Genomic DNA, 19,198 nt, shown 5'->3' with positions numbered 1-19,198 from the left:
GGAGATACTGATTCACCATAGTATGCAAAGCCAGTCTGTTCTGATTGACCTTCCTATGGTTTGAAATGAAGCCAACAATGACAATATCACCATTCAAACAACTTGGAGGAACTTGTAGCATCCAAATATGGCTTCATTCAGGGTTTTTATAACTTGCCTATGCATATTTGCAAAAAAAGTAATTCCATTATATTTGCTGTTCCTCTAAATTGGTAACTGTTAATGTTGTTGCTATTAGTCTCAAAGTCGTATCCGACCCATCGCGACCCCATGGACAATGTTCCTCCAGGCTTTCCTGTCCTCTACCATCCTCTGGAATCCATTTAAGCTCATGCCTACTGCTTCAGTGACTCCATCCAGCCACCTCATTCTCTGTTGTCCCATTCTTCTTTTGCCCTTAATCTTTCCCAGCATTAGGCTCCTCTCCAGTGAATCCTTCCTTCTCATTAGGTGGCCAAAGTAACTGAGTAACTGTTAATAGAAATCCTTAAGTAGGAGTGCAATAATATTATTTTTTCAAAAACAGTTCACCAACTCCATGTGTTTTTCCAAGGAGCCTTTGTAATGCACATAAGCTATGATCAGTAAAAAGATCAGTAACGTAAGAAAACCCTAATGGCCAAAAACAGCATATAGAAAATGGAAGTAGTTCTTAAATTGTGTTTAAATTATTATGTAAAAAGCTGCAGAAATAATTTAAAAAATTGACTTGGCTCCAGAAAATGACCTCAAATGAAGCTAGGATATTTCACAATATATGTTTGTTAAATTTACACCGCTTCTTTACTTCAGGAACTCGGGGAAAGCATATATACAATTTCTCAAATTTTTCCTCATAACATTCAATAAAGCAAATAGGCCTAAGAAGAACAACTGGTCCAAAACTATTCAAGGGCTGAGGATGGATTTGAACATGGGTTTTCCCAGTTCTAGTCCAACACTTTAATCATTATACAGCAGCAGTTGGTTGGGGCCAATACAGCATTGGTATATATAGGTAAATGCTTGGATTTTCACATCTTGTGCTGTCATTGACAAAAAGTAAAAAATAATAATAATGAAATAGCAGTTATAATGCCATCTTGTGGCTACAGAACATCAAAGCATGAGGCCTGTGGATCCAGCTCATTTTCCTTACTTCCTTAGAAGATAGGCCAATCTCACAATGGATAAATGAAATTAACCTTTATTTTCTTTTAAAAGAAAAAAATAATAATATATTGTTTAATTATCCAACATGCAAATAGTCAGTGGAGAAAAGGAGACATTACAAAGTTGTTCTTGCAGATTTCTTCCTTCCCCCTGCCAACTGGCACAAACTCTTCATTTTAATTCTTTAATTCGAGGCTATGAAACTTTGAGGAAGGGGTCGTGTTAAACTGCTGGGGGAGGAGGAGGGGAAGGAGGAGGAGAGAAAAAGAAGAAAGAAGAGGAAAAAGAAAAAAGGGGGGAGGAGGAGGAAGAGGAGGAGAGGGAGAAAGGAGGAGGATGGGAGGAGGGAAAGAAGAAGAAAGACGAGGAAGAAAGAAGGGGAGAGGAGGAGAGGGACAAAGGAGGAGGGGGACAAAGTGAAGAAAGAAGGAGAAAGACTAGGTGGCTTAGTGGCTAAGACACTGAGTTTGTCAATCAGAAAGGTCGAATCCCTAGTATAGGTCTCCTGTGTGAGCAAGGGGTTGGACTAGATGACCTCCAAGATCCCTTCCAACTCTGTTACTGTTATTATTATTATTTAAGAAAGAAGAGGAGGAGGAGGAGGAGGAGGAGAGAGAGAAAGGAGGAGGAAGGGAGGAAAGGAGAAGAAAGACGAGGAAGAAAGAAGGGGAGAGGAGGAGAGGGACAAAGGAGGAGGAGGAGGAGGAGGAGGAGGAGGAGGAGGAGGAGGAGGAGGAGGAGAAGAAGAAGAAGAAGAAGGAAGAAGAAGAAGAAGAAGAAGAAGAAGAAGAAGAAGAAGAAGAAGAAGAAGAAGAAGAAGAAGAAGAAGAAGGACAACGATAACGATAACGACAACGACAACAACCACAGCCCTTCCTTCCCCCGACCAAGCGGGGCTTCCTCAAGCCACCGCTTAGGCGGCGATTCTCCATCCTCCGCCAGCGAGCAGGAGCAGAGGCGGGGCAGGCGAAACGAGGGGAGCCCGTCAGCGGCGGGGCGGGGCGGGGCGGGGGGAGAGGGGGCGAGGGAGGGGAGCGCATCCAGGCATCCGCAGCCGAAGGGCCGTCAGAGGCGAGGCAGAGCGAGGGCGAAAGGGAGCTGCTGCTGCTGCTGCTGCTGCTGCTGCGCGGGGCCGGGATGGGCTGCGGCGGGAGCCGCGCCGATGCCATCGAGCCGCGCTATTACGAGAGCTGGACCAGGGAGACCGAGTCCACTTGGCTGACCAACACGGACGCCGCCGAGCCTCAGCAGCAGCCGCTGCCCGCCGCCGGCCCGGAGAGCGGCGACGCCGATGCCGGCCTGAAGAGCCCCGGTGAGTCGGGAAAGCGCGGGGTGGAGGGTCGCCCTTCCGTCGCCACTGCGGCTGGCTGCCGAGCGGAGCCCCCGCCGCCGGTCCCTCCCCCTCCCCATCTCCTCCGTCTGAGCCTCGGAGCCGGACTGGGATCCTAATGGGAAGGAGGCAGGGAAAATAGCCGCCTTGCAAATGCTTGGGGTTGCGTCGGTACCTTCCCTTTGCTCGCCTAAGAAAAGTCGTGGCTCTGCTGCCTAGGTGGCAATTTAGGCAAGGGATCTTGACTTTCCCTCTTTGGGACGCTGCTTTCTGAACTGTCTCACGGGCAGCAGGTACTCTTCTCCCAGAAAGAAGGGGGGTGGGTGGGAAACTGATGGCAGCCTACCTTGACCGCACATGGTTGCCTAGGGTTAACTTAGCCATAATTTACAATTTGTAAATTTGGGGGCTTCTTGTGATAGGGCTATAAATTCATTGCAGGTTTGCCAGTTGGATTTATTTCTAGGCCAATATTTCTCAACCTTGGCGATTTTAAGATGAGCGGACTTCAACACCCCAAATTTGCCAGCCAGTATAATGATGACTGGGGAATTCTGGGAGGTGAAGTCCACATACCTTAAAATTGCCGAGGTTGAGAAACATTCTAAAATATGGTTGACTAGATTGCAACTGATATATAAACATAGTCAGGGCTCACCTTATGATACCTTAAATAGCTTGGGCACCGCATGTATCTCTAGCTTTTATGTTTCTATCTCTCTATCCCTGTCACGGGGATCCTTGAGAATTGTGAATAGTCATTCATCTGTTTGAAACCCTTAAGATGCAAGCAGTGTGCAAGATAGTATCAGCTCTTCTCCTCCACTGACATAATTAGCAATTCTTCTCAGGCCACTTTCAAATATAGAATAGAATAGAATAGAATAGAATAGAATAGAATAGAATAGAATAGAATAGAATAGAATAGAATAGTTGGAAGGGACCTTGGAGGTCTTCTAGTCCAACCCCCAGTTTAGGCAGGAAACTCTATGCCATTTCAGACAAATGGTTATCCAGTCTCTTCTTAAAAACTTCCAGTGTTTTTAAGTTGCATTCACAACTGGAAGCAAGTTGTTCCGATTGTTCTAACTGTCAGGAAATTTCTCCTTAGTTCTAAGTTGCTTCTCTCCTTGATTAGTTTCCATCCATTGCTTCTTATCCTGCCTTCAGGTGCTTTGGAGAATAGCTTGACTCCCTCTTCTTTGTGGCAGCCCCTGAGATATTGGAACACTGCTATCACGTCACCCCTAGTCCTTCTTTTCATTAAACTAGTCATACCTAATTCCAGCAACTGTTCTTTATATGTTTTAGCCTCCAGTCCCCTAATCATCTTTGTTGCTCTTCTCTGCACTCTTTCTTAGAGTCTCAACATCTTTTTTACATTGTGACAACCAAATGAGTGCCAGCGATTGTCTAAATAACCTCTGCTCTATAAATGTTTGTAGCTAAGACAAAATCTTACACTGAGGTTAGATGGTTTCATGATTAGCAGAGCTGTACTACCAGATGCTACTGGCATGAACTGAAATCCAGCATAAACTATGAAATATTATTAAAACTTGCTCAATGCAAGGATAATTTTCCACACTTATACTTCACTAATGTGAAACAGATAGCCTGGCTCCAAAGAGTATCTTGCCTTCAAAATGAGCCCGTACTCGTGATTTTCCTTGTACTGCTTTTTAAAAAACTTTTATATCACCTATAGGTAGTCCTCAACTTATGACTGGTCACTTAGTGACTGTTTGAAGTTACAATAGCCAAAAGATATTTATGACCTGGATCTGAAATTCCAATGGCCACCCCCCCCACCAGTCACCTGACTGAATTTTGGGCATCTGGCAACCAGTACAGTTTTATGGCTGTTTGCAGTATCCCATGGTCACATGATTGCAATTTACATTATTTTTGCTCAAAACTAAGTTATACTTCTGGCTTCTAGCAAAAATGCCACAGGGCAAATAATGGGTTTATTAAAAACTGTTGCAAAAAAATTAATTGTCAGGTCCAATTATGGTTGTGAGGACTACCCATTTAAGACTTTTAAAGCATAATTCTGAATATTATTAAATCTTCACTAAAGGAACAATTTTCTGGAACTGCAAGATGCCCTGTTTTCATATTTTTAAAGTATTGTCACTGCTTATATACAAATTATATAAGTACATGCTGGAAGATATTTCAGAATATAAATATATATTTTATCAAGCAGCTGTGTAATGTAGAAATATTAATATTTTCATAAGACATGAAATATGGTGGAGTGGCAAAAGTGTTTTGATTGAGAAAGCATATATGTACCATAAGATAAGAACAAGGATCACAAAAAAAGGCTAACAATTTGTTCAAAATAAAAAGTGTTCCTTAACAATACTTTAAAAAAGCTATCCAAGACCCCAAATGTTCATAATATTGTAAGATAAATTTTAAGTTGGATGTTTGATTTGTGTTCCAATGTGTCACTTACATTGTGAAAGTGTCTAGAATTTTGGAAGTTGTTAGATGACTTCTATAAGAAGCTGAAAAAAGTTTGAAAGTACATTATGAATCCTTATTTAAGATTTTTCACCCCATGCCAAAAATTATCCCACTGAATTGTGTAGCACAAAATAATCTGGCTGACTTTCCACATTTGATTGTCTTGTGCCAAACACTTCCATAAAAACAGAGTCTGTTTGTTCATGTGAAAATTCATGTGTACAAAAGAGAATCAGATAGGCAGAGATAAACACATCTGAACATCTTTAGATATTTCTTTTGACTTCATTTTCTTTGTTCCCCAATTGTTGTTTATTACTCATGCGTTGAGGGTTATTGCTGAGCTGTGATCAGATCTAACATATTGGAAGAATGTTTTGTATGATCTATTGACCTGTTTGAAAAACGTTTTATTCATTTGGCTTAGCCCACTATACCACCTTTGTAAAGCTTGTTTGGGTCGAAGAATTCCGCTTTCTGACATTAACTTTTAACACCAGAGATAGGATTGTATTTTCCCCCTCTACTGCAGATAGGCTAGAGGAAAATATCAATCTGCCCTAATCAGAAAAGGGGTCCTTTGTAGGTAACACTTTTATGCGATCCTTCCAAAGCATAATCTCAAATTGTTTGGTTTTCCAACAAATATCTGTATATTAATCTTTGTATGTGGATCTAAAATGGAAGTTTAAGAATTTAACACAAAAAAAAGTAGAATTGGATTTTTTTTCTTTTTGTGGACGTATTAGTCTTTGTGACCTTGTCATAACAATGCACAATGTTGCTGTATATATAAAATAATGTTCTTTCTTTACTATTATTGGTTGTCAGTCTAGACCAGGGGTGTCAAACTCGATTTCGTTGAAGGCCTCATCAGGGTTGTGTTTGACCTCAGGGTGGGGCGTGGCCAGCTCGATGTCACTCCTGTCGGGGGCATCTGTGATGGCTTGAGAGCTCTGCCAGTGAAAACAGGCTCCTGAGGTCCGTTTTCGGCTGCCACGGTATCCTGCAACCCTCTGCCAGTAAAAACAGAGCTCGGGAGGGCCTCATGTGCCCCCACAAGCTCCATTTTCACTAGCAGAGGGTTGCAGGAGGCCGTCGCAGCCAAAAAGGGAGCTCAGGAGTCCATTTTCACTGGAAGAAGCATCGTGGGCCGGTCCTTCGCTGTTTCTAGGGCAGCCCCGTGGAACATATCTACAGTAAGTACCCCGTGGGCCAGATCCGGCCCCCGGGCCTTGAGTTTGACACCCCTGGTCTAGACTCTAGACTAAAATAGTGTTCTGCCTGGCTTGGAAAAACACTTTTTCTTGTTCCAAAGAATAAAATATAAAGGGTGGTCTGAATATCCTGAACAATCAATAACATCTCCTGTCTGCTTTTGTAGCTGCTGCTATCACTTGCAAAAAGTAATATTGACTTTAATTTCTCCAGAAGATGTTTTAGAACCAAAAACAAACATTGTAAGAGATATATTACCTTTATCAAGAGCTTTTGCTTTGTACAGGGAACCTGAACTGATGGTTATCTTAACTTAGCCTGATTAAAAAAAAATACACACAAGGGGTACATGGAATCATTATAATAGGCTGCAAACATTCATACTATAATCTTCCTGATTATGGCCAACATTGCTTTTTCTTTGGTTGGTAGTAGTAGCTGAGATATCTAGTAATATTATCACTTTGCTGTCTGTAATGCACATATTTAACAGCGTACAGGATGATAATTGTATATTATTGGCTTGCTTTCTTAGATATTCCATGGAACCTATTCTCCAGCTCAAAATCACCCAAAGCAATTTGAACTGGTGAATAACAGAATGTACCAGGAATTCATCGCTATGTCATCCCCAATGGGATGCTTAAACATCTCCAGCAAAGAAGAGTACACCCTTTCTCAAGGAAGATTTTGGGGAAAACAGCTCGTACCATTAGAGTTTTCTTGATACCCAATTGGAATTTACTTCCTTGTAATTTAAGTCATTTTTTTCTTTTCTGAAACATCTTCGAAGAATTGTGCCTTATCTTCTTGAAGACAGCTACCCTGTCTCTCCACAGCTAATTCCAAGCTAAATATATCCAACAGCTTCAACTGTTCCTCATAAATTTTTCTTTCCAGGTTGTTCTTCTTTGGATACCTTCCAGTTTATCAACATCCTTCCTAAAATTTGGTGCACAGAAGTGGACACAATATTATAGGTGAGGTCTGAGCAATATTTTAGATGCAGGATGGAAAGGAATAATGGTTTTTCTTGATTTTGACACTGCTGTTGATGGAGCCTCAGATTGCGTTTTCCTTTTTTTGCTGTTGTGTTGGCTAACAGTTTGTTATCCACCAAAATACTCAGATACCCAGCAATACCCAGCATGATTCCCCCCCATCCTATACTCATATCTTTGATTTTTTTTTCTATCCAAAGATAAGTATACATTTATCTTGGTTGAAATTTAGCTGATTAGTTTCTGCCCATTGTCCCATCTGGTCAATATACTCTATACTTGTGCAAATTTGATAATACTTTCTAACCCCTCATTTATGTCCTTTATAAATATGGTGAACAGCAGAGGGCCTAAAATAGTATCCTATTTGACACTTGCCTTAAACCTACACAGAGCTAGTGACATATCTTTGTTGGGATGATTATTCATCCAGTTTTATAGCTGTCCAATGATAGCATAGTCCAGACCCCATTTGCTTTTAAAACTGTTGGAATACCTAGTGAAACTCTGACTTCCACCTGCCAGTATCTTTTTCTTTTTGTTTTTGCCCAAGGATTCTAGATCACGCAATCCATTCTAAAAAAATAACAACAGAGAGGAATGCTAGGCCCATCCTCACTATGCAACATATTCATCCACAAGAGGAGGAGAGAAATCACATAAAAAGGAAACTAGCTAGACATAGCAGTGCAGCTTTTCACCAGGATAGAGTTGCGGATAACAGCCAGCGGAGGAAAAGCTGGAGAAAAAACAAGTCAAAACACGTAAAAGATATGAGAATTGTCTAAAGCCAAAGCAGACAAGGCAAAGCACACCAAGTACTTGTTACTGGCAGAGCTCCTTACTATAATTAAGTTTAATGGCACCTGGAGTATTTTTTATAATTATCGGATTCTAAATATGCTTTGAATCCCCTGAAGAAAGCAGATCCTTGATTCTAATCACTTTGATTTTTTCCCCCCTCTTTCTCTTGTGACCTTGGGATTATTTATTGTAAATTGGATCTTTCCTTTCAGCTGTCCCCTGGGAGTTATTTCAAAGGCTGCTCCTGTATGTTTTTTGAGAGGTTTTCATTCAATGAGCCAATTATTCAGGTGGTTTTTATTTTTTATATTATTTTCAGATGGAAAATGAAATGGGTACCACTAACAAATGGCCTTTGGTGGATGCTGATTATTTTCCCTGAGGCGTCCTGTTGGGTTTCGATTAGAACAGAGCTATAAATTAAGTTAGATAAATGACATAAGATTGTAGAGTGCATCTTTTTGTTGCAATAAAACCACATGATAACAAGCTGATTTATCCTCTCCATTGTAATAATGCATTTTAGTTCTGTCACCCCCCAAACAGTGCTAGTAATCATGTCTCCTTTTCTTTTGATTTTCTGTTTTTTTTTCTGGAGTACTGCTAGTTCTAGTATGCACTAAGTGCTTTCTTGGTTCTAGTGTTTTGCCCTCAGCATATTTGTTTTGCAGCATGTGATTCTTTATCTATAATGTATTTCTGTTGACTTACAGCAAGTAACTAGGTTGTACCTGGAGATTCATTGGCAATAGGCAAACTCTACAAAGGTAGCCATTTCTGTCCTTAATTGCTGAATATGTTTTGCAAGTATAAACTTTGATTTGTTCTGCAATCTCTTTGTGGAAGCTTTATATAACTGAAGTGGCACCACGGCAGAAGATTGCAGGGACTAGTTATTTACTTTTGTTGTGAACGTAAGTAATTTGGGAAATACGTCATGTAAGGGAAATTAATGATTTTTCTCCCAGTACGCCCTGGCTGTTTATAACTTTAAGTGATCAATAACTGACTCAAAATCACTTCTAATTCAACTGAGCCATTTCAGTTTAAGGAAAATGTGGGTTTCACAACCTAACCGCCTACCTGTTCTCACCTGCAGCACCCAGAATATGTGACTTGTAATATTCCCATTATCTAAAAGATGTTGCTTAAGCAGCCATATTTTTAAATTGTTCCCCTACCTCTCCTGGAGCCTAGGATTGTCATGTGCAACAGCTTTGTTTCCCTTTGTTTGCAGACAAACATTACATAATAAAAGCATCCGTGAAGGAAGTCATTATTATTTCTTCTTGTTTTCTTCCACAAAACTTGAGAGCCAAGTGACTTAATTTCTTCAGAAGGCCTATGCAGGAGAAGTAAAAACATGTACTGAATATAGTCACGTCTGAAACACGGCAAATAAGGGTTTGTATGTGCGTAACATCCTATTGATATATTAAGTAATATTTCTTTAGCTAGGCTTGTCATTAAAACGCATCCCCAAACAATTGACAAACCCAACAAAAATGAGAAAAGTGAACAATAGTGACCAGATATTGGTTACTGAGGTTTTTCATTCTTCTCTACAGTTAGCATTTTTCTCCTTTGACTTTAATTAATATACTGTACAGAAAGGAAAGAGAAAGAATAAAATAATTAGCATAGTGAAGGGGAGAAAAAAACTAATGCAATTACCACAAGATAAATTGTGTATATAAGGGATTTTTGTGCATAAAGGATCATTTGACCCTTTATGACCACTCTTAGACTGCAAATTTGCTTTCTTGAGGTAATGGGAATCCTTCCATGTAATCCAGATGACCATAAAATGGCAGAAAAGAGTTGGGGTGGTGCCATTACCGTCCTTCTGGAATTTTGTGGCCCAGACACAATTGCTTTAATTTAAGGAACAAATACACAGATATCATATGCACACACTCACTCATTTTAATAGCTCCAGTAATGTAAGGCTGTATATTTTTTCATAAAAGATATATGTCTACATTTATTATCCTGAGTTAACATTTCTCTTTTAACAATATAGTGCATAAGATTGCCCTGCTGTTTGTTAAAATCTGCATCAAATTGAGTAACGAAACAAAAAAAAAAAATCAAAATAACGGTTTGTGTGCACTTCATGCAATCATCAATATCTCTGTACAATCTTATTTCTTTAATCACAGAACGCAGCATGAGTCACTCTCAAAATTGCTCTAAATTTTTCATGTGGTCATCATGATTCACAGATATGTACAAAGCATAATTTTCTATACCTTATTGTCCTGTCCTTTGAGCACCACGCGGGCTCTAGAAATGGCTCTTGCTAACCACCACATTTGACTGACTGCCAGTGTGTTATGAATTTTGAGTCTTTCCACAGAATTTTATTTTTTTTTATTTTTGCTAAATTGTTGAGTTACTGTATTTGGCCATGAATCATCTTTATACATTTTATAGTTAGAATAGCTGGAAAACTGTCTGATGAGGAGGAGGTTGGAGTCGAGAGGAACCAAAAGGAAGAAGCAGGGGACAAAAGGAGCTTACACTAGAAATATTGTTGGTGTCCTTCAGAAATCTCAGGGTAGTGATCAGGATCTAGAGGCAGGGGAACAAAAGGTGCTAAGGTGGAACAAAAATTTAAGGCAAATAATTCAGGAACCAAACGATGAAAATTCAGGATCCGCTGAGTGAACAGCACTGAGGATGGATAGTATGCCTCTTGTCGGCTCTTAGTCAGCTTACTGTACAATTAGTCCTCAAATTTCAACCACAATTGAGCCAGGGATGGGCTTCAAAAATTTTAGGAAGGGGTTCTCTGCCCAGTTGCTGGATGGGCGTGGCCATGGTGGGTATGGCCTAGTCAGCCTCCTGCACAACAGTGGGGGGTAGGGTGTTTTTGTCCCCCCGGGCTCTGGAGGCTTTCCTTGAGCCTCCGGGAGGGTAACAACAGCCTCCCCAGACTCCGGCCCGTTTCTGGCCTTCCCAAACTTTCGGTAGGCCTGTTTTTCACCCTCCCTCAGCCTCCGTGCACACCCTGCACTTACCTGCATCCAAAACGGGCCGTGTGGGGACTCCTGGGTGGAGCGGGACGGGTGGGGCCAGCAAGGAGTGGGATTTGGGACTTCTCCGAACTGCACAGAATCTTAGCTAGAGGTTCTCCCGAACCCCTGCGAACCCCCAGCAGCCCATCTCTGAATTGAGCCCAAAATTTATGTTAAGTGAGTTTTGCCCTATTTTATGATCTTTCTAGCCACAGCTGTTAAGTGAATCACTGCAGTTGATAAGTTAGTAACACAGTTGTTAAGTGAATCTGGTTTCCCCATTGACTTTGTCGGAAGGCTGCAAAAGCTGTTCACATGATCCCGGGACACTGCAACCGTCATAAATATGAACCAGTTGCCAAGCATCCGAATTTTGATCACATGAACATGGGGATGCTGCAATGGTGTGAAAAATGGTTATAAGTCACTTTTTTCAGTGCTGTTGAAACTTTGAACGGTCTCTAAATGAATTGTTGTAAGACGAGGACTACCTGTATTCCTGTTCTTAGAGCCTAGGACCAGAGATGCGAGTTCTGGCATCATATCTCCAGTTATTGCTACTTCTGGAGGAGAATTTGCCCCCAGCTTGTCCTGAGAATTGGCTGTGAAGAGGTACCAGCTCTTCCATCTCATTAGAAGACTGAAGTCCTGAAATAATACTCAATTTATGCTGTTGAAGTGTCCTTTTCCTGGACTCACTACTCCGTAACCATGTGGTTCTATGGAAAGCAATCCAGGCAGTTAACCTTTCTTGCCATTCAATAAAGGAGACAGTATTCCATCAACTAAACTTTACTCAACACTGCAATATCCGGTAAAATTAGGAGAAAATTAACAATGGCATATGATTACAACATGGTTACATAATAATTAGCAGCCATGCTCCATAGAAGAGGCCATGTGCTCCTGGCTACAATGTGGCCTACTTACTGTCTAGGCCAGGGGTCACCAACCTTTCAGACCTCAGGGACCACTACATTCATAATTTGAAATCCCGCGGACCACTAATGTGATCTGCCTAATGACCAGCTGGGTGGTCATGTGACTGGGTGGGTGTGGCCAACTTGATGTCACTCACGTTGGGGGCGCCTTGCCAGCCTCTACTCACCCCTCCCTTCCCAGCCACTCCTCGCCTCCCCCCCCCGGGCTCCTTAGGGCCCCAACAGAAAGCAGTTGTTGGAGCTAAGCAGCCACCATGAGAAAGAGTTGGCAAAATAGCTCAGTTCATATTGGATCTGACCAAGGAGGCTCAGCAGAAGCACCTCACTGAGGACTATGACCATAGGCTTTCCAAGCAGAGGGAAGACCTGTGGGAGTGCAAGGCCAGGTACAGGCATCTGGAGGCTCAGCGAGCTGAAATGGTCAGCCAGTTCCAGGTCATGATGTAGTCTCACTGGAACAAGATCTTCCGGCTCTTTGCCATCAGCAGCACTTCCCTGCAGCCTTCGCCCAAAGCCCCACACCAGGAGGCTGAAGCAGACCCCAAGTCAGAATTTCTGTCCCCCTCCAACCCACACAAAGAGACCCCAAAGGGGGAGACTCTCTGCAGCAACACAAACACTGATTGCACGTATCTGTCCCAGGGGCCGTAGTTTGAAGATCCCTGATTTAGTGCAATATAAAAAATGCGAATAATTTTGCTGTGGACCACCAAAATTTTCTCGTGGACCACCAGTGGTCCATGGACCACCAGTTGGTGACCGCTGGTATAGGCCAAAAACATATTAAGCCTCTATACCCCCTCAGGGCTTAAACTGCCTAAAGGTGTGTCAGGATACGTTACTCACCCATAAGACTCTCAGATGGGTTGGATTGCAGCTGAAAAACTCTCAAGTGGCTTCTCTGAATGGAAGATGGAGGATGGAATGGCCTCACTTCCCTTCTCTTTCCCATCAATACTTGTAACAGAAGTGACAAGACAGGAAAAGGGAAAGTAAGTAATAATCCTTAAACACTTCCCTATGAAGGGAACATGCTGCACCTCCTTTGGCCAGCAAGGTCAGGGTTGCCAAGCTTACTTATAAGCTAGCTAAACAAAAAGAAATTAACCCATCCTACCAGAGCACCAAATGCTCTGGGGACAAAACAGTCCTACTGTACTGATTGTTGCTGAAGCACATGGATGTCAAACTCCATTTCATTGAGGGCCGCATCAGGGTTGTGTTTGACCTCAGGAGGCCAAGTTGGCGTGGCCAGAATGGACATGGCGAGGTCAATGTCCTGCAGCCCTCTGCCAGCGAAAACAGAGCCCAGGAGGGCCACGTGTGGCCCTTCCGAGCTCTGTTTTCGCTGGCAGAGGCATTGTGGGCTGGTCCTTCGCTGTTTCTAGGGCGGCCCCACAGGCCAGATCTAAGCACCTTGTGGGCCTTGAGTTTGACACACTGTAGTAGATTTTGATCTCACAGCTCTGGCTTTCATTATCTTTTGACTTTTCTTGTGTTCTCAAGCATAATTATTTGGTTTTATATATTTCCTGGGTATATCTCAATGTTCTGACTGTCATTTAACTGGTTTTCATTGTTTTCTGCCCCCCTGGTCAAGTATTTTATAAGAAAACATTGCAGCTCTGTCTGTCCATTTCTTCTCCAGTTCTCGCATGGCGTTCTCCATGTTAATGTCAAAGCCATTTGATCAATACCTACTTGACTGCAAATTGCTGACCTTGTTTTTCTGTTGACTAAGTGGATAAATACACCTGGCGTGCTTCCAAAGGATCTTTTTTTTTTTTTGGTAATGCACAGGGACAAAGTCTTTTGCCTCAACTTGCTGTTTTTACGAATTGTTCTGTTGTCTTTTCTTTTGAATAACAGTTCAGGTAGTCCTTGACTTACAACCATTCATTTGGTTTGAATGGTGACTGCTTGAAGTTACAGTGGCGCTGAAAAAAGTGACTTATGGCCAGTTTTCACACTTGTGACTGTTGCAGCCTTCCCGATGATCACGTGATCAAAATGTAGGCTTGGCAACTGGCATGTATTTATGACAGTTGCGTTGTCTCGGGGTCACGTGTTCACCATTTGTAAACTACCAAGCTGGATTCTGAAAAGCAAAGTCAATGTGAGAAGCCAGATTCACTTAATGGCCACACAATTCACTTAACAACAGCAGCGATTCACTTAATAACGGTGGCAAAGAAGTTCATAAAATGGGGCAAACTTAACAACTGCCTTGCTTGGCAATGGAAATATTTGGTTGTGGTTGTAAGTCAAAGATGACTTTGTATTGTTTTGCCTCTATTCTTTCCAAGCCCTTCAACAGTGTTGGAGCATGGATGGCATGTATATACATATTGAAAAGGCCACTGTCTTTTGCAAGAGTTGTTCCTATTTTCAGAGAGTATGGAATGGCCTCAGTCTTTCCTCTCAAGAGATTTTAAAATCTGTCTTCACTGCTGTAAACATGTCCGTGGGGAGTGGTTTTCTACCAGGAGACCATCTTTCTGTTCCAAAGACGAGGAGAAGCTTATTTCTGTTACTGTGTGAAGCGCTCACCATCCCAAATTTTGGATCACAAAGTTTTGTTTTGTTTTTACAAATACCCTAGAATTTCAGGAGGTTGACTCAGCCTTCCATCCTTCTGAGGTGGGTAAAATGAGGAGCCAAATTGCTGAGAACAATATGCTGATTCTGTAAACCGCTTAGAGAGGGTTGTAAGGGTCTTATTGCTATTGCTATCTCACTTGGCTAAGTCATTTCTTATCATTTGCTAAGTCAATAGGCAAATATCTATGCAAACACTTGGTGTCTACATATGAAGGGGAGAAGAGCTATAAGAATATGTAAATGTAATGTAATGAATCTTATGTTAATTTTATCATGGACAAAACATCCTTTTATAAAACAGAATAATTTTGTCAATTTTCTTTTCAGCTGAAGAATACCATATGTAAACTAGTAACAAATATTTTGGCTTTCACTCTGCAATTTTGTGTTTTCAGGAATTTTAGAGGACAGCAAATCAACCCAGACTTGCATGGCAAAATCTTCAATTTCAAGTGGCATGGCTATTCCCGAAAAAAGAGCTCATTGTGCTACACAGTGTACAAAATTATCAACTCACACCACTGGAAATGCAGCCCAGAAGCCACAAAATAGCTTTAAAACCTCAGAGGTGAGTGTAGGATTACATTCTGTTTATGTGGCGAAATATTAATTGTACAAAACCTAAACCAAATTCAAAGGCTTCCTGACTACCCTCACTGCTGTTCCACTACTGTGTTTAAAAACCTTTGTGATTCTAAAGGTAAAACAATTTTGCCATTAGGTACTTCGTGATGTGGTTTTATGTTGCTATAGCAACTGGATTGAGGGAGTAGAGAAGGCAAGTTCTAAACAACACAGATGGCAAAACACAAGGTCCAGGAGCAGGATCCCAAACCTTTTAAGAGCAGGAAGTCAAGGATGAGAAGAGAATGATGGCTGTCTTGAGGCCAGGAGTCGGGAGGCAGAATGAAGCAAAAATTTCTGCCAGTGTGAAAATAGGTACCAACAATTGGCACCAATACATACAGCAAGGTCCTTAGAGCAATAGTCATTTACAAAACCCACCACTTTTATTGCAGCTGCCAATCAACTGGTGCAGAGAAACAATAGACGTAGCTCCCTGAAACAGGTGGTAGTGTGACACCAGTCAATCCTCAAATGGTGCAGAACAATCCTGCAGAAGGGCCTTTACTCAAGTGCAATTAAGCTCTACAGTATTTCTGCAGTTTTAAGGAAGAAAAGTATTCAGCTAGGCATTTCTCCCTCTCTCCATTGGCACAATTATCCTTTATGTTCAGATCTTCTCAGGATGAAGGAGGCAAAGGGTTAATTTTCTCCACTATTATAGCCAGATTCAGTTAGAATTAATTTGTATAAAAACTCTGTTTTTTTTCTTCAGAGGACTAAACAGCAAAGCCTTGTCACACATAATGTTTTCAGGCGGATCGAGAATATAGTATGATTCTAAATGTGTTAAAATGCTGAGCCATTCCATTTTCTAAGAATGGCATTATGCAGTGCATCCTTGACATTATTGAAGGAAGGGGTGGGAAAAATGTTATTTATTCTCCCCATAAACTATTTCCATTTATAAGTATTGATTGCTCTTTTACCATCTTGTACAGTTATTTATTGAGAGCAACCAAGATGTTAAGAAGGCTGGAAAGGAAATGATAGGGAGAATGCTTGGAAGCCATTGAATGTGTTTAGTTTGCAGAAAAAAGGCTGTGAAAAGACATGATAATTGTCTTCTACTATAGTCTTACTATAGTCCTACTCTCTGAGGGATTAGCATATCCTTCTGAGGAATTCTTCAGAGCTGTTTGAGAAGACAAAGCAAGAAATAATAGGTTATTTACATAATAATATGTAAGTAGATCTCAGTTAGACATCAAGCAATATGTTCTAATAGTAACAGTTTGATGAATAAGTGTTACTATTAGAACATATTGCTTGATGTCTGAGATCTAAGTTCAATTACTTTGAAGCCAAATTGCTTGTGAAGAAGTGACTTTAAAGATAATTTTAAAAACCCAGTTAGTCATCTCTGAGGTATGATGTATAGGTGGTCCTCGACTTACAACAGTTCATTTAGTGATGGTTTGAAGTTACAACGGCACTGAAAGAAGTGACTTACAACCATTTTTCACACTTATGACCATTGCAGCATCTCTATGGTCACATGAGCAAAATTCAGATGCTTGGCAACTGACTCATATTTATGATGTTTGCAGTGTTATGTGATCATCTTTAGCGACCTTCTCACAAACAAAGTCAATGAGAAAGCCAGATTCAATTAACAACTGTGTTACGTTACTAAATGTAATAACTGCAGTGATTCAACTTAGCAACTGTGGCACGAAAGGTCGTAAAATGGGACAAAACTCATTTAACAAATGTCTCACTTAGCAACACAAATTTTGGACTCAATTGTGGTCATTAAGTCGAGGACTACCTATAGTAGTACTGCACTGGGCTAGACTAGATGATATTTGAGGTCCCTGGTAACTTTTTACATTCTGTGATTGTTTTCTGAACTAAAAAGCTCCACATCTTTTATAGCTTTCATTCTCCCATGCCCACTCAGAAAATTGTCAGTTTGTTTTAGGTTTGATTTTTACAAATTTTGAATTGAAATAATTATATTAATAGGTTATGATACCTAATTTAAGACTAGAACCTAGGAATCATTCAAATTCTAGTGCTGTTAGGAATACTATTTAATCAGTCTCTTTTTTAAAACTGTTCTCTAATCTTGTTTCCCTGTTTAAGCGAGTTACTTCTACAGAATATATTCTAAGCATAAATTATATTTTATAAACTCCTTTTCAAACAGGTTAAATGGGACAAAAAAAGAGCTACAAAAGAAGTTAGTAGTAACACTGCCAAAACAGACAAATACAAACAAATAAATAGCAACAGAAGAGTCGCAAAGAATGGTATCAATTAAGGAAGCACTGAAAAAAGGTGAATGAATTCTGCAATATCTTGCTGCACTTTACCTGACTGCATAATGCAGGGATCTGGAATTTCAACGCTGATGTTATGCTGAATGTGGCGGACAACTGATGCTGAGTGCCTTTGGAAAAACGATGGACTTTTATTAGCTCTGCAGTTCTGTCAGCACTGGAAGCTTGAATACTTTTTCTTGTCCTGTACTTGATGAGCTTGGCCATCAATTAGGAAGTAACTGGTTTGATTTTTACTTTGCCACTAGCTAAGTAACTAACTCATGGTAACTTAAGTTAATTTCCTATGAAGAAAAATATAAATCAAATGATCCAGGGATGCTAGAAAAACTTTTCAGAAATTAGGGCTACATGCAACATAAATTTTCATACAATCAGGTATTGATTGATTGATTGGCTGATTGATTCATTATGTGCCATCAAGGTAGTGTGGACTCTTAAGAGACCACAAAGACAAAATTTTTCCCAGGATGATCCTGGCCTGGTTCTTCGGCTCTTCTGATGGTGCACAGTTATCATCTAGATTAATTCAATTTTAATATTAAATGTATATTATCTGAAACCAAAATGTGATCACAGCAATCGCTGTATGCAAAATAGCACCCCTCGTGATCCTGTCATTAATGTGCTGAGATACCACAAGAGAGTTCTACGGTACTATGACAGATAACTTGCTGCTACCTAAAATAGATGGCTCAAAATTGTGTCACTGTAAATAACTGTGTGACAGGTGTAAAACATTTAAGAATGCAGTATCCTGCTTGGCCATATAGGAAGCTTACACTGGGTTGTTGTGCTATAATAGTTAATACTCATTTTTGGGGAAAATCAATTCCCTCTGCCAATGTGCCACAATGTGGCGTGTGCACCACACAGTGTGCCACACAGGACAGGCCTAATTCAACTGTCAGTCTCATTGGCAGCTGTCTAAAACCACAAGTGATTCGTTCTCAAGAATAATTCTCACAAAGTTCCCTGGCATGAAATGAAAAGGAAGAATTGCAACAAACTGAATTATATTCAAAGTTGAAATAACCTGTATCCACCAATATTGGGGCGGACGTTTTCTGATTTTCTAACCATTTTTCTATGGTTCAGAAAGCAGGTGTTCTCTGCATTGATAACGAGGAAAATTTCATCTGACCGTGTGATCAAAGCTCAGCTTTGATATTATTTTGATAACAAAAAGCCTGACTGAAAGTCTTGAGTTTCACATTGGCCTCTGCATTTATTCCTGCTGAAAATCATGCTGCTATAAAATAGTAAAATTATGCCAAATGCATTGTTTATTTATTTGTTGTTTTTGTAAGACTACACAATTCAAAAAGAACTCAAGAGTGCCATATAGCAGTGACATGGTTTCGTGTGCTGCTTGCATTCTGTGGATAGGGCTTCACTTGTTTGTGCAGCCTGGTTTCTGGCATGCCGCGGAGTGGTGCCAATCCACGGACGGGGGGTTGGGGACTCCTGCCATATGGGATTTAAAACAGATTTTAAAAATTGACTAAATATGACAATATAGAAAGATATTGATTTCACTTGAAGGGCAACTGATGTAAAGTTCAAAATGCTTAATAGTGATAGAAGATATTTTTGATGGTCACAGCACAAAAAAGTAAGTTTTAGGATGAAATTACATGTGACAGTGTGAGGGAAGTGCATATTTGTTCATGAATTTCCATTTTTCACATTTGCATAATATACACTTCCCCAAGTGTTTAATTCCTGCCCTTGTGGTAAAAAT

The 19,198-nt window shown here is 40.6% G+C and overlaps 1 protein-coding gene across 1 annotated transcript; it reads left to right on the top strand.

The window, feature by feature from the left end:
• The first annotated feature begins 2,289 nt into the window (after positions 1 to 2,289).
• On the top strand, positions 2,290 to 17,435 carry BAALC (BAALC binder of MAP3K1 and KLF4). Its single transcript, XM_070942072.1, has 3 exons — positions 2,290 to 2,464; positions 14,941 to 15,113; positions 17,322 to 17,435. The coding sequence occupies exons 1-3, from the start codon at positions 2,290 to 2,292 to the stop codon at positions 17,433 to 17,435; spliced, it is 462 nt and encodes a 153-aa protein (XP_070798173.1).
• Positions 17,436 to 19,198: the final 1,763 nt, after the last annotated feature.

This window comes from Pituophis catenifer, unplaced genomic scaffold (assembly GCF_029215685.1).
Source record: "Pituophis catenifer annectens isolate HBS135680 unplaced genomic scaffold, rPitCat1.0.hap2 SCAF_3, whole genome shotgun sequence".
Classification (NCBI taxonomy): domain Eukaryota; kingdom Metazoa; phylum Chordata; class Lepidosauria; order Squamata; family Colubridae; genus Pituophis; species Pituophis catenifer.
This window is presented reverse-complemented; position numbering and strand designations above follow the sequence as displayed.

What these genes read in the sequence shown, in the direction of transcription:
- BAALC (XM_070942072.1), top strand. Translation starts at nt 2,290, where the DNA reads ATGGGCTGCGGCGGGAGCCGCGCCGATGCCATCGAGCCGCGCTATTAC. An exon ending in TGCCGGCCTGAAGAGCCCCG is followed by an intron (nt 2,465 to 14,940) that starts GTGAGTCGGGAA and finishes TTGTGTTTTCAG; the next exon opens with GAATTTTAGAGGACAGCAAA. An exon ending in ATAGCTTTAAAACCTCAGAG is followed by an intron (nt 15,114 to 17,321) that starts GTGAGTGTAGGA and finishes CTTTTCAAACAG; the next exon opens with GTTAAATGGGACAAAAAAAG.